This window comes from Coregonus clupeaformis, chromosome 19 (assembly GCF_020615455.1).
Source record: "Coregonus clupeaformis isolate EN_2021a chromosome 19, ASM2061545v1, whole genome shotgun sequence".
NCBI lineage: Eukaryota > Metazoa > Chordata > Actinopteri > Salmoniformes > Salmonidae > Coregonus > Coregonus clupeaformis.
The window spans coordinates 27,051,124-27,065,423 of record NC_059210.1 but is presented as its reverse complement, the minus strand read 5'-3'; the positions used below and the strand labels follow the sequence as shown (position 1 = coordinate 27,065,423).

The window sequence follows — 14,300 nt, the reverse complement described above, 5'->3', positions numbered from 1 at the left end:
TCACTGATTGCTGTACTGTTGGGACACATTATAAAGCTTTTAAGAATCTAATTCATTCAAGGTAATCAATTCACAAAACACAGACAGACAGACAGACAGACAGACAGACAGACAGTATGTATGTTAAGGCATTTGAGAATACATTTGCAGGTACCAGGTCCAACGTTGACTCTTAATGAAATGAGGTCATTACATTAATGGTAGCAATCTCTCCAGGTTTACTGATCTAAAGGCTGATGATTCCCTGGGTACATGTGACACCATTCCCTTCCTTTCCTGAGACGCACCACCGTTAATAAGCTTTTAGTCAAAGCAATCACATTATGTAAGACTGTTAACATAATGCTAAATGGGTGTGTGATGCATTAGGGTTAACAACCTAGCGTAAATCAGGGAGTGTTTGAACAGTTTAACATTTAGCACGGGAACATTAGTTTCTCTCCTCCTTGATGGTTGTCACTGGGAGCATGCTGTGGAACGTAATGAAACATGGGTGATGGTTTAAATGGAAGAGTGTACTCTCTGAGAATATGTTTGACTGTGTGATCACGTAGCCGATGTGAGTAAGACCTTTAAACAGGTTAACATTCAAAAGGCCGCAGGGCTAGACGGATTACCAGGACATGCACTCAAAGCATGCGCTGACCAGCTGGAAAGTGTCTTCACTGACATTTTCAACCTCTCCCTGACCCAGTCTGTAATACCTACATGTTTTAAGCAGACCACCATAGTCCCTGTGCCCAAGAACACCAAGATAACTTGTCTAAATGACTATCGCCCCGTAGCACTCACATCAGTAGCCATGAAATACTTTGAAAGGCTGGTCATGGCTCACATCAACACCATCATCCCAGACAGTCTGGACCCACTCCAATTCACATACCGCCCCAACAGATCCACAGATGACGCAATCTCTATTGCACTCCACATTGCCCTTTCCCATCTGGACAAGAGGAACACCTATGTGAGAATGCTGTTCATTGACTACAGCTCAGGATGCAACACCATGTTTTTGAGTGCTCCTGTACTCCCTGCTCAACCATGACTGCGTGGCCGCGCATGACTCTAACCTCATCATAAAGTTTGCCGACGACACGACGGTGGTAGGCCTAATCACCGACGATGATAAGACAATCTATAGGGAGGAGGTCAGAGACCTGGCAGTGTGGTGCCAGGACAACAACCTCTCCCTCAACGTCAGCAAGAAAAAGGTGCTGATCATGGACTACAGGATTGGCATGGGCCCTCAGATCCTCAAAAAGTTATACAGCTGCACCATTGAGAGCATCTTGACTGGCTGCATCACCGCTTGGTATGGCAACTGCTTGGCATCTGACCGCAAGGCGCTACAGAGGGTAGTGCATACGGCCCAGTACATGTCTGGGGTTGAGCTCCCTGCCATCCAGGACCTCTTTACCAGGCGGTGTCAGAGGAAGGCCCTAAAAATTGTCAAAGACTCCAGCCACCCAAGTCATAGACTGTTCTGCTACCGCATGGCAATGCACCAAGTCTGGAACCAACAGGAGGACCCTAAACAGCTTCTAGCCCCGAGCCATAAGACTGCTAAATAGTTAGTTCACCAAATAGACTATCTGCATTGACCCTTTTTGCACTAACTTACTTGACTCATCACATACGCTGCTGTTACTGTTTACTATCTGTCACTTTATTCCTAGTTACAGTGGGGGAAAAAAGTATTTAGTCAGCCACCAATTGTGCAAGTTCTCCCACTTAAAAAGATGAGAGAGGCCTTTATTTTCATCATAAGTACACGTCAACTATGATAGACAAATTGAGAAAAAAAAATCCAGAAAATCACATTGTAGGATTTTTAATGAATTTATTTGCAAATTATGGTGGAAAATAAGTATTTGGTCACCTACAAACAAGCAAGATTTCTGGCTCTCACAGACCTGTAAGTTCTTCTTTAAGAGGCTCCTCTGTCCTCCACTCGTTACCTGTATTAATGGCACCTGTTTGAACTTGTTATCAGTATAAAAGACACCTGTCCACAACCTCAAACAGTCACACTCCAAACTCCACTATGGCCAAGACCAAAGAGCTGTCAAAGGACACCAGAAACAAAATTGTAGATCTGCACCAGGCTGGGAAGACTGAATCTGCAATAGGTAAGCAGCTTGGTTTGAAGAAATCAACTGTGGGAGCAATTATTAGGAAATGGAAGACATACAAGACCACTGATAATCTCCCTCGATCTGGGGCTCCACGCAAGATCTCACCCCGTGGGGTCAAAATGATCACAAGAACGGTGAGCAAAAATCCCAGAACCACACGGGGGGACCTAGTGAATGACCTGCAGAGAGCTGGGACCAAAGTAACAAAGCCTACCATCAGTAACACACTACGCCGCCAGGGACTCAAATCCTGCAGTGCAAGACGTGTCCCCCTGCTTAAGCCAGTACATGTCCAGGCCCGTCTGAAGTTTGCTAGAGTGCATTTGGATGATCCAGAAGAGGATTGGGAGAATGTCATATGGTCAGATGAAACCAAAATAGAACTTTTTGGTAAAAACTCAACTCGTCGTGTTTGGAGGACAAAGAATGCTGAGTTGCATCCAAAGAACACCATACCTACTGTGAAGCATGGGGGTGGAAACATCATGCTTTGGGGCTGTTTTTCTGCAAAGGGACCAGGACGACTGATCCGTGTAAAGGAAAGAATGAATGGGGCCATGTATCGTGAGATTTTGAGTGAAAACCTCCTTCCATCAGCAAGGGCATTGAAGATGAAACATGGCTGGGTCTTTCAGCATGACAATGATCCCAAACACACCGCCCGGGCAACGAAGGAGTGGCTTCGTAAGAAGCATTTCAAGGTCCTGGAGTGGCCTAGCCAGTCTCCAGATCTCAACCCCATAGAAAATCTTTGGAGGGGAGTTGAAAGTCTGTGTTGCCCAGCGACAGCCCCAAAACATCACTGCTCTAGAGGAAATCTGCATGGAGGAATGGGCCAAAATACCAGCAACAGTGTGTGAAAACCTTGTGAAGACTTACAGAAAACGTTTGACCTGTGTCATTGCCAACAAAGGGTATATAACAAAGTATTGAGAAACTTTTGTTATTCACCAAATACTTATTTTCCACCATAATTTGCTAATAAATTCATAAAAAATCCTACAATGTGATTTTCTGGATTTTTTTCCCCTCATTTTGTCTGTCATAGTTGACGTGTACCTATGATGAAAATTACAGGCCTCTCTCATCTTTTTAAGTGGGAGAACTTGCACAATTGGTGGCTGACTAAATACTTTTTTCCCCCACTGTATATGTACATATATACCTCAATTACCTCATACTCCTGCACATCGACTCGGTACTGGTACCCCTTGTATATAGCCAAGTTATCGTTACTAATTGTCTATCTATTATTATTTTTATTATTACGTGTTTTACTTTTCTATTATTTCTCTATTTTCTTTCTCTCTGCATTGTTGGGAAGGATCCGTAAGTAAGCATTTCACTGTTAGTCCACACCTGTTGTTTATTAAGCATATGACAAATAACATTTGGTGCGTCTGCCGCAGCAGGGGTGCTATAGGTCCAGGGGGGAAGATGATGTCAGAAACAAGCACTGCTAGTAGGATGAAGAAGACACGTTACAACAGGTGTATCTGATCTCTATTCATCTTAGGCCAGTGTCATGGTGCAACCATCAACATTTCTCCATCACAGCTGGTCAGATGGAGTGCGAATATATTGAAATAAGTGGTATCCCTCTATACCATCTAAATAGTATGTTTTATATGTGATACATGTTGCTTGTTAATGTCCGTACCTGTGATATGGATGTGGTACTCCTCTTTGAAGATGCTCTTGCAGACAGGAAGTTTGAACTTGAGTTGTGTGGTGGACATGCCAGGCAGGTTCATATCAAGGTCGCCCATGAACTGAGGGAACTCCCAGTCCTGAAAACACATACATCATCCCATCAGACTATATTCTATGTATGGTTTATCTGAATAGGGACAGGTACAAACACATGAACACATGGCATACACAATCATCCAATGCGTTGCAACATAGTGTGTATAGCTCACGCTCATTTTCAACAACCATCCCAGGAGTCTATCTGATCAGAAGTCTTTCATAGTGAGAGCTTTTACTGAAGTAAACAACACATCATGTAAGACCAAGCATAAAATCAAAGACAACAATACATCATGTTCCAAAGTGAACAACAGGGATTTCTTTTCATGATACTAGCTAGGGATTCAGGGGAGTTGTCCATTGACGGGTAAGGTACCAAAGAGGTCAAAAGCCTAACTGTGAGCTGCAGTGCACAGTGTGTGTTTACAGGACCCTGTACTGTGCCTATGTGCATTGGGGTTTCCTCATGTCAAAACACATCACAAACCACTCAATACAGACGTCTATAAGGTGCCCTCTGTGCCTCCTTAGTCCTTGCTTGGGAAAAGTCAATACAGACTCAACAATGTAAGATCTTGAAACATAGTCTGAAATAACCCGAAGATAACGTCTGGGAAGAATACGTACAGTGGGGAAAAAAAGTATTTAGTCAGCCACCAATTGTGCAAGTACTCCCAATTAAAAAGATGAGAGAGGCCTGTCATTTTCATCATAGGTACACGTCAACTATGACAGACAAAATGAGAAGAAAAAAATCCAGAAAATCACATTGTAGGATTTTTAATGAATTTATTTGCAAATTATGGTGGAAAATAAGTATTTGGTCAATAACAAAAGTTTCTCAATACTTTGTTATATACCGTTTGTTGGCAATGACACAGGTCAAACGTTTTCTGTAAGTCTTCACAAGGTTTTCACACACTGTTGCTGGTATTTTGGCCCATTCCTTCATGCAGATCTCCTCTAGAGCAGTGATGTTTTGGGGCTGTTGCTGGGCAACACAGACTTTCAACTCCCTCCAAAGATTTTCTATGGGGTTGAGATCTGGAGACTGGCTAGGCCACTCCAGGACCTTGAAATGCTTCTTACGAAGCCACTCCTTCGTTGCCTGGGCGGTGTGTTTGGGATCATTGTCATGCTGAAAGACCCAGCCATGTTTCATCTTCAATGCCCTTGCTGATGGAAGGAGGTTTTCACTCAAAATCTCACCATACATGGCCCCATTCATTCTTTCCTTTACACGGATCAGTCGTCCTGGTCCCTTTGCAGAAAAACAGCCCCAAAGCATGATGTTTCCACCCCCATGCTTCACAGTAGGTATGGTGTTCTTTGGATGCAACTCAGCATTCTTTGTCCTCCAAACACGACGTGTTGAGTTTTTACCAAAAAGTTCTATTTTGGTTTCATCTGACCATATGACATTCTCCCAATCCTCTTCTGGATCATCCAAATGCACTCTAGCAAACTTCAGACGGGCCTGGACATGTACTGGCTTAAGCAGGGGGACACGTCTGGCACTGCAGGATTTGAGTCCCTGGCGGCGTAGTGTGTTACTGATGGTAGGCTTTGTTACTTTGGTCCCAGCTCTCTGCAGGTCATTCACTAGGTCCCCCGTGTGGTTCTGGGATTTTTGCTCACCGTTCTAGTGATCATTTTGACCCCACGGGGTGAGATCTTGCGTGGAGCCCCAGATCGAGGGAGATTATCAGTGGTCTTGTATGTCTTCCATTTCCTAATAATTGCTCCCACAGTTGATTTCTTCAAACCAAGCTGCTTACCTATTGACAGCTCTTTGGTCTTGGCCATAGTGGAGTTTGGAGTGTGACTGTTTGAGGTTGTGGACAGGTGTCTTTTATACTGATAACAAGTTCAAACAGGTGCCATTAATACAGGTAACGAGTGGAGGACAGAGGAGCCTCTTAAAGAAGAAGTTACAGGTCTGTGAGAGCCAGAAATCTTGCTTGTTTGTAGGTGACCAAATACTTATTTTCCACCATAATTTGCAAATAAATTCATTAAAAATCCTACAATGTGATTTTCTGGAGAAAAAAAATCTCAATTTCTGTCATATTTGACGTGTACCTATGATGAAAATTACAGGCCTCTCTCATCTTTTTAAGTGGGAGAACTTGCACAATTGGTGGCTGACTAAATACTTTTTCCCCCCACTGTATGTGTGTTGAACAGACAGAGGCATGCTGTACGTCTTAGATAATAATATAATAATAATAATATAATAATATAATATAATATAATAGTAGGATGAGATAACCCAAAGACACACACAGATCTTGCTATCTTTTTAAGAATAGCAGCATTTTCTCCGATTATGACAGTATAGCCTACACTGAAAAACAAAATGGAGTTGTTTAAACTAAATATTCTTAATTAACTGGTTCCATAGCCTTTTAGTCAGACTAACTGATAATTGCACAGACATTGTGGTGTAGCAGGAAGATTGGAATGCCAAGTTCAAATCCCAGGTGAGGACATGTTGAATAATAAATTACTGTATAAATTAACATGCAGAATGTAATCATGTATGTCAACATGTGTCAAATATTGAAAACATTGTATGTTAAAAGCACTGGTTGTGTGTGTGTAACCAGTTGCACAGCCTTTTTAGTTAAGATGCACAAATAATAATTTCTAGTTGAATGAACATATGAGACAACTTAAGCAAACACATTTTAAATTGACTGAATTTTTGCCAAAGTTTGGGCAACACATTTTTTGTTTGTTCAGGTAACACTTGGACCAAAAAGTTGAGTAAACAAAAAAAGGCTGTGGAACCAGTTACTTAATAATATTTTGTTGAAACAACTAGATTTGTGGGTGTTCTTTTTTACAGTGATAGTTATTTAACAGCAGCCATTTTCAATACTTACAAATTGAATACATTTTCATATGTGAGGATCTGAAGATAGATATTCCCCCCTAGATATTAATTAGGCCTTCCACTTACTCAACTATACTTCGTTTCCTGATACAGTTCCACTAATAAGCATGACATTTAAGCAATGTGCCCCCTCACATGAAATAATAAGTCTCTAGGACATCAACAGTGAGCATGCACACACACACACACACACACAGTCAATAAGTCTTTAAGTCTTTAAGTTACACACACACCTGGAAAAAAACAGAAGAATATACTAGACTATCAAATACCCAAATAAAATGAAAGCCTCACAAATCTCCATCAACTGGGAGGTCAATCCAGCCCGTTAATTGTGTCTGTTAATTACTTTGGGAATAAAACCTCAGTCTTTTCTCATGGAGGTGAGAGATTAACTACCAGCCACAACACGCCCACATGAAGGTGAATGAAGCCATTTGGAATGCCGTGGGTCGGAGTCGCGGAAGGAGGAGTTGAGGGTTTTTTATTGACTATGCCACAGTAGAGTGCATTGACAGCAGGCCTCAGGTCCATGTGAGCACTTACGGCGGGGACTTATTGAAATAATAAATAACCATAGTAAACGTGCTTGTTGTACACAGCGCAGAAAATGAGAGGGGGCTAGCTTTCATAAACAAAGGCATCTGAATGAGTGTGAAATACAGCCCAGTGGGGGAAAACAGGAGTGATGTGATTGGTGAGTAATTGGGTACTGGCTGGGGCTAGGGAGTCAAATGAGGATGTCACAACATGGAGACTTCTGTAGTCATATGGGATGATGTCTGAGGCAGGAGATGGGAGCTCCAACTGACAGCAGGCGGAATAAACTGGTCACTATGCATTAGCCTGTTTCTGAGAAGAGATGGGACCCCAGTGAAAAGCAATGAGGCCCATGCAAAGACAAAACTTGAAACAATGGAAAAAACGGACATGTTAATCAAAAATAAGTAATTCAACAGTTGACTATGTAATACATTATTTAAATATATCAAGTGAATGACTGAGGTGAGCAATAACAGGAAATAGCGATTAACAGTAATACAATTTAGTAAATTATTGTATGCTACAGATATATCATTGTTTACTAATCATCATAGCCCTGTAAAAACAAGAATTGTGCCATAACCACAGGTGTCGACTCTGTAGAGTAAGAGAGACTGACGTATTTACTACACAATAACGCTGTACAGTCATCCATGAGAAGCTAGTAATTATGTATTACATAAAACATTTGGAAACAGACAATTAAGGGATACTAAATATTAGACTACATAATCCTTTAAGCAATAAGAAAGCGGATGAAATATATCCAATAAACATAAGCAGAAGCCTGACTGAATTAGGCTTGCGTTCCAAACCACCCAGTCTGTATTTGGCTTGAGGCTACTGTGTTGAAAGCCTTCTCTCCTTGAAACACTGCTATGCATTTTCTACCCAGACAAATACATTTGCATATTCATGAGTTTGCCACTGACAAACACTTTATTGATGTATAGGCTCCTGTGGGATGGAGGGATGGAGGACATTTAGTGGAAAAAAGGAAAGAAAACATAAAATGTTATGAGTCATCATTAAAAAGGCCTGGGTTCACAGAAGAGGAGAGCAGTGGTAAGTCCTTGGCTGAAGCGTGGCCGGATGCAGGGAGGGATGGCTGGATAGAGGGATGGCTGGGTGGATGAGGAGATGAGGGGTAGATAGAACTCAGAAGCAGCAGTGGGTGTGTAGTCATGCAGGCTCTGACTGATCAAACGTCTCCCTCTCTCCCCCTCTCAACCCAGTGCCGCAGTGCCCCTGTGACTGAGGGAGGGGTGAGGAACGGGAGATATAGAGGAAAAAAAAGAAGGGGAGAGTAATGGAGCCCAGCTAGTTTTTAATTGGCCATGGGGGAGCCCCTACCTGCATGACAATGAGCAGGTCAAAGACCAGGATGAAGGAAGCCAGGAAGGCCCTGGAGACCTCGTCGCTAGGCAGAAAGCCGCGGTTCAGGTTGTCCCAGCTGATCCAGTCAGTACTGATGACCAGCAACACCACCGACGTCAGAGTGATCAGGACCGTCCTGGAGGAGTGAGGAAGTAGAATTGCATTAGTTTCCTGTTAGTCACCTGGGTAACTCCACAGATTTACTAATTACCATTTTATTTTTGTCCATTTGTTACGGCAGACAACGAAAATGTGTCTTCTGCTCATTCCTCTAAAGTACATAACAACAATACAATAATAAGAGGACCTCATCATAGGTGTATGTAAATATTGATGTTGGTTACTAATTCTCTTAGGTATAATTTGATGTTTATCTGTGTGTTATTGACTTTGGATTTAGCAAACTATATTTTGCTCTTCTTTGTACTTGTTTCAATGTCATTCAGTCATTCAATTATTACGTTGGTGTTGTGTGGGTTGTTCCATCCCCATGGTAACTGGCTGCATTGCAGATAGCTAGCGCCAAGCCATAACATGTTTCAAATGTTATGAGACACAGTTTGGTTTTTTCAATTCTAAAGTGGATTATTTTCAGCACTGTTATTGTGATTTACCAAGATTAATTGCTGCATAATGTCAAGATACATTCCTCAACATATTCATCAATCATACTTTCTCCTCAGTATTTGAGATGATGGCTCGTCAGAGTACAAATTGATTGTGACAGTCAGACTGGGGGCATCCATCAATAAGACAAAGGCTTCCAGAGTAGCCATGGAGACTATAGGTAACTCCCTTGCATCCTAATAGAGGAACAATCAATTGAAGAGTGTGGCTTTGAACTTCAATGTATTAGTCATTTATACATATGAAGAGTTTCATTCCCAAACTTTATATGTTTTTCACTATCTAATCATGGCATGGGGTTGTTCAATGACAGACATGTATTTGTTTAAAATCTATCACTTGATGGTTTGATTTCAGAGCGACAAATAATCAGAGAAATAAGTAGTACTGCAGTCAAATGTAACAAATAACTACATTTTTTATAAAGAAATGTACAAATGATACATTTGTGACATCTATACTGTATATATATTTTAATAATTAAATACAGTAATATGAGATCTGTATGTAAAACATTTAGCAGAGGCTCTCATCCAGAGCGACTTACAGTAAGTGCATTCATCTTAAGATAGCTAGGTGAGACAACCACATATCACAGTCAAATATACAGGATACGAACATTCCATTCCAGCTAAACAATGGATAGCATTTTGCAAAAATAAATAAATAATCATACACATCTAAAATCTATTAATTAAAAATCTGACAACAGTAATATTTTACACACATGAAGGTACCCATAAGAAATCATTTCGGACAAAAAACATAAATGTGAAAAATTGGTGGATATAGCGTTTTGGAAATAAACACTTCATATCGAACCACTCAGACAATACCACACTCCTTCAACAGTGTTCATGTTTCTACATAACATAAGCTAAAATATCCCTGACCCTGAAATGACCATAGTGTCCTCTGTCCTGTTCAATAACCACTACAGCATTAGGTTAATAGAAAAGGGCATCAACCTGTAATGTTTAACTGGCAGTAGCGAACAACATTCATGCTGACCTGGTGGAGTGACTGTGTGATATATCTTGGCCATTGATCGCTCCCTTGGGGTTGAGCATTATTGGACACAGTGTAACAGCTTGATCGGGTCATAGCCCTTGCTCTGGCTCAGTGAGGTAAAGACAGGTGTGTGTGTGTGTGTGTGTGTGTGTGTGTGTGTGTGTGTATGTATGTATGTGTGTTTGTAAAGGCAGGGGTATAGCTGGCCCTGTGAGCTTGCTGTGTCCATTGATTTCCTCTGCCTGTTCTTCTCATTAAATGTGCCGACACTGAGCAGAGGAAGATTAACAGGCCTATTGACTCTGTGTGTAACTGTGTGTAACCCCTAGCGGTTAAGAGCGTTGGGCCAGTAACCTAATTTTCGCTGGTTCGAGTCCCCGAGCCGGCAAGGTGGAAAAATGTGTGTTCTGCCCTTCAGCAAGGCAGTTAACCTCCAACAACAACTGCTACCCGGCCGCCGATGACGTGGACGTCGATTAAGGCAGCCCCTCGCACCTCTCTGATTCAGAGGGGTTGGGTTAAATGCAGAAGACACATTTCGGTTAAATGAATTCAGTTGTAAAACTGACTAGATATCCCCTTTCCCTTCCCTTCACACCTCCCATCCACACAGGGCTTTGTCTGAATACCCATACATGAATAAATGTATGCATGCTAATGCACACACACATACTCATGAACCCTAGCATACACACACACACTCATGAACCCTAGCATACACACAGGTGATAAACACACACACATACACACGCTGATCGTGCTCAGGGGCAGCATATTGTATGCATTAGACTGGAGACAGAACCTACCAGAAGAGGATTATCCTGTGGTTGCCTTGTTTCCAGAACCTTCTGGCAGCTTTGCCCCAGTCTGGGTAGTGCTGGTCCTGGAGCATCATGTCAGTAACCTGGGAAAGACCCAGGTTAACTTACCACATAATATGTGTGAGGGATAAATAAATTAACATGCTGTGGGTTGAAAGTACAGCACCAATACTAAGACTGCACTCAAACTGAGATGGCATTTTCAGTAATCCTGATTTTTTTTTTATTGATCTCTGAATTAAGCTCAAATATTAAATCACAGAATTCTGACACTCGTCAGGAATGGAATGAGATTGTGTTATTTCATTCTGAATACAGTGTCAAAATAGATGGTTAAGAATTTGCCATTCTGCATATGGAACACTGCAATGGAATGGCATAATCAATTCAAATAGTATTGCATTGTTTATATTCCTATTTTATATAGTCAATCATTAAAAGTAATCTAAGTTCATTTTCTTTGATCAACATCAATTTACATTTTAGAGGATTGTATGCACAATTACGCAAATCCAGACTTTCGGAGAAGGTACTTCATTGAGGCGAGGGTGCATTTTGAATAGGCCACATCTACTTCTATCAGATAGAGTGGAGAAGGATTTGGTTGAGAAAGTCAGTTAAATCTTTCTGGCATGAGCAGTGTTGCAAAAACAGCCATTTCCTGCTCACTCATCTAGCGATGACACATTCTGAAATATCTGTTCTGTCGAGGAGAAGGAGACACACAGAGGTCGTCTTGAAAGTGCTTCGTTGAATTAATCGAATGTAAAAACCTAGAGAGTAATGTCTGGATTCAGCAGTTTGCCTTGCCTGTCCTTGCTCTAACTCTCTCTTACCCCTCTATATCCCCTCTCTCTTCCCTCCCCCTCTCTCTCCCTCTATCCCCCTCTCTCTCTCCTCCATATCTCCTCCCTCTCTCTGCAGTGTGTACAGTAGAATACTAATGGAAACTCTGAGGAAGCTTGTCAAGTTTTCTCCCCGTTGGTGTTGTGTCAAACTCCTTTCTCTTCCACCACAGGCAGTCCAATCCCAGATCCCAGCGGAGCTCTATCCTCTCTTTATGTTGACAAATGAACAGGGATGGGCTGGTGTAGAGGCACCCCTCACTGTCTCTCCTCTACTCTAAACCGCTATGTTTCTCTGCGTTTCCTGTGACCTCGCACTGTCTCTGTTCTGTTCCTGGTGCTAAGGGTATAAAGACACATTCCACTGTCTTTGTGCTTACATTCTAGTTGCTGCTAATCAGTGTTGGGCTACTACAGGCTACAAATGGTTGTTGTCTCACCATCCACGCAGTCACAAAGTCCCCCATCCATGTCCCCACTGCTGCAATCTTCATGAAGCTCTCGTTCCTGATACCCATGTACTCTGTCACCATGTGAGGCCTAGAAAGAGAGAGAGAGAGAGGGGGAGTAAGCGAGAGAGAGAGACAGGGGCAGAAAAGGAAAGGAGAGGATAAGAGAGAGGTAGAGGAGGTAGGGAGGAAATGGAAGAGAGTCAACAGAAAATAGGAGAAACAGAAAATGGGCACTGCGGCTGCTAAGTGTCATGATGCTAACTGTCAGATCCCATCCATATCAAGCTGGCCCTGTGAAAACAGTGTGTGGCAGGCGGCTCTACCTTCGAGGGGCCCTCAGGGTTGTAAACAATTTACACTGAACTGCTGTGAAATTTATTCAACAATACCATTCATTTGGCCCTAATCTACCTTCCAAATTTTTATGAATTATCTTTCCATTTTGCAAATTCGTACCAGTGTCTAGGTGAATTTAAATCAGCATTATCCAAAAGCATGAAACGACACTGTTACTTGGCGACCGGCACCATCCCTGATACACAGGTCTTTGGTGCAGGGAAAAAGATAGCATGCATTCGCTAGAGTCCTAGTTATCCATCCTCTATCTCCTCTTGTAGGTAGAGACAGGATGGGAGGCTTTTGTTCAGGGACTTCAGTCATCTTCCACTGGGAGAAACTGGGTCACAAGCCTTGTCTATCAACTACCTACCCACCGCTCCTGAAAGAGGAGAAGAAAAGGGGGTGAGGGAGGGTGGGAGGGTGGGAAGGAGGGAGTTTGATCTCCTGGCAGTGTCTTAGAGGCTGTGGAGCAAATGAGCCTCCTCCCTCCCTCCCTCCCTCCCTCTCCTCCCCCCCTCCCTCCCTTCCTCCCTCTCCTCCCCCCCTCCCTCCCTCTCCTCCCCCCCTGCCTCCCTCTCCTCCCCCACCCCCCACAGGTCAATGCCTCATGAATAGAATAGATGGGCTGGCATGAATATAGCTCTGTAGGTTTTCCAGCGGGTCATTTCTGAAGTGAATAGCTCCACTCACCCTTGTTTGGCTCCGTGGCTGTTTTCCGACCTGCCACGCAATACCCATTAAATATTTCATAGGCTATGTCGACAGAGGCATCTGGAAAATGACAACCACGCCTGTTTTACTTTCCGATGCATGTATTTAATATGTTATTAGTGTTTACAGTGACATTGGTTTTGTGAATGAAAATACAATGGACCACACTTAACCAACTCTTTCAAACCGGTATAGGATTATCCCATTATATCCTATTAGGCAGAGCTTAGGCAGGTTTAAATGAAAGCTAATAGGCATTAATTTCCAATTAGAGATAATTGCTCCTCCCTTTTCTCACTCATTCACACATAATTCCACTTATTAACAAAGCATAATAAAGACTTGAAGATGGACCTAGGGCAGAACTGCCATTATTAGCTATGACAAACCACTAAACCAAATGGCACTTGTATTCTTCTGCTGTTTTCTTGTTCTTTGAAGTCATGAAAATGAGCTGGTTTTGAAAAATACTGTTAGGCAGCTGTATTAAATATGATAGGGTGTGGTATCATTTCTTCCTAGCCATAACTTTGTCATACTTTTTATACTGCGCATGCTCTGTGTAGTTTGGGCGGGCGTCTTCTGAAGCTAAATGTGATGACAGAGTAAAAATGCTACTGTCCTGTTTCAAGTGTCTCCTATAATCTATTACAAACCACTGACCCCAAATAGCACCTGTTTTCTTGTCCCTGTATAGATAGTCTCTGTCTCTAAAGTCATGAACAAAGACAGTTTGTTAAAAAATACAGTTAAGCAGCTGTATTAAGGGTATAAAATAAATTATATGG

The 14,300-nt window shown here is 42.2% G+C and overlaps 1 protein-coding gene across 1 annotated transcript in view; it reads right to left on the bottom strand.

Moving 5' to 3' along the window:
• Window positions 1-14,300, bottom strand: part of LOC121531747 (transmembrane protein 117-like) — a 56,823-nt gene that overhangs the window by 2,317 nt on the left and 40,206 nt on the right. Inside the window, exons 4-7 of the mRNA XM_041837167.1 lie at window positions 12,451-12,550; window positions 11,151-11,248; window positions 8,683-8,842; window positions 3,796-3,925 (exon numbers count right to left, since the gene is read on the bottom strand). Coding sequence (XP_041693101.1) covers window positions 3,796-3,925; window positions 8,683-8,842; window positions 11,151-11,248; window positions 12,451-12,550 — 488 coding nt within the window. The remainder of the gene's footprint in view (window positions 1-3,795; window positions 3,926-8,682; window positions 8,843-11,150; window positions 11,249-12,450; window positions 12,551-14,300) is intronic.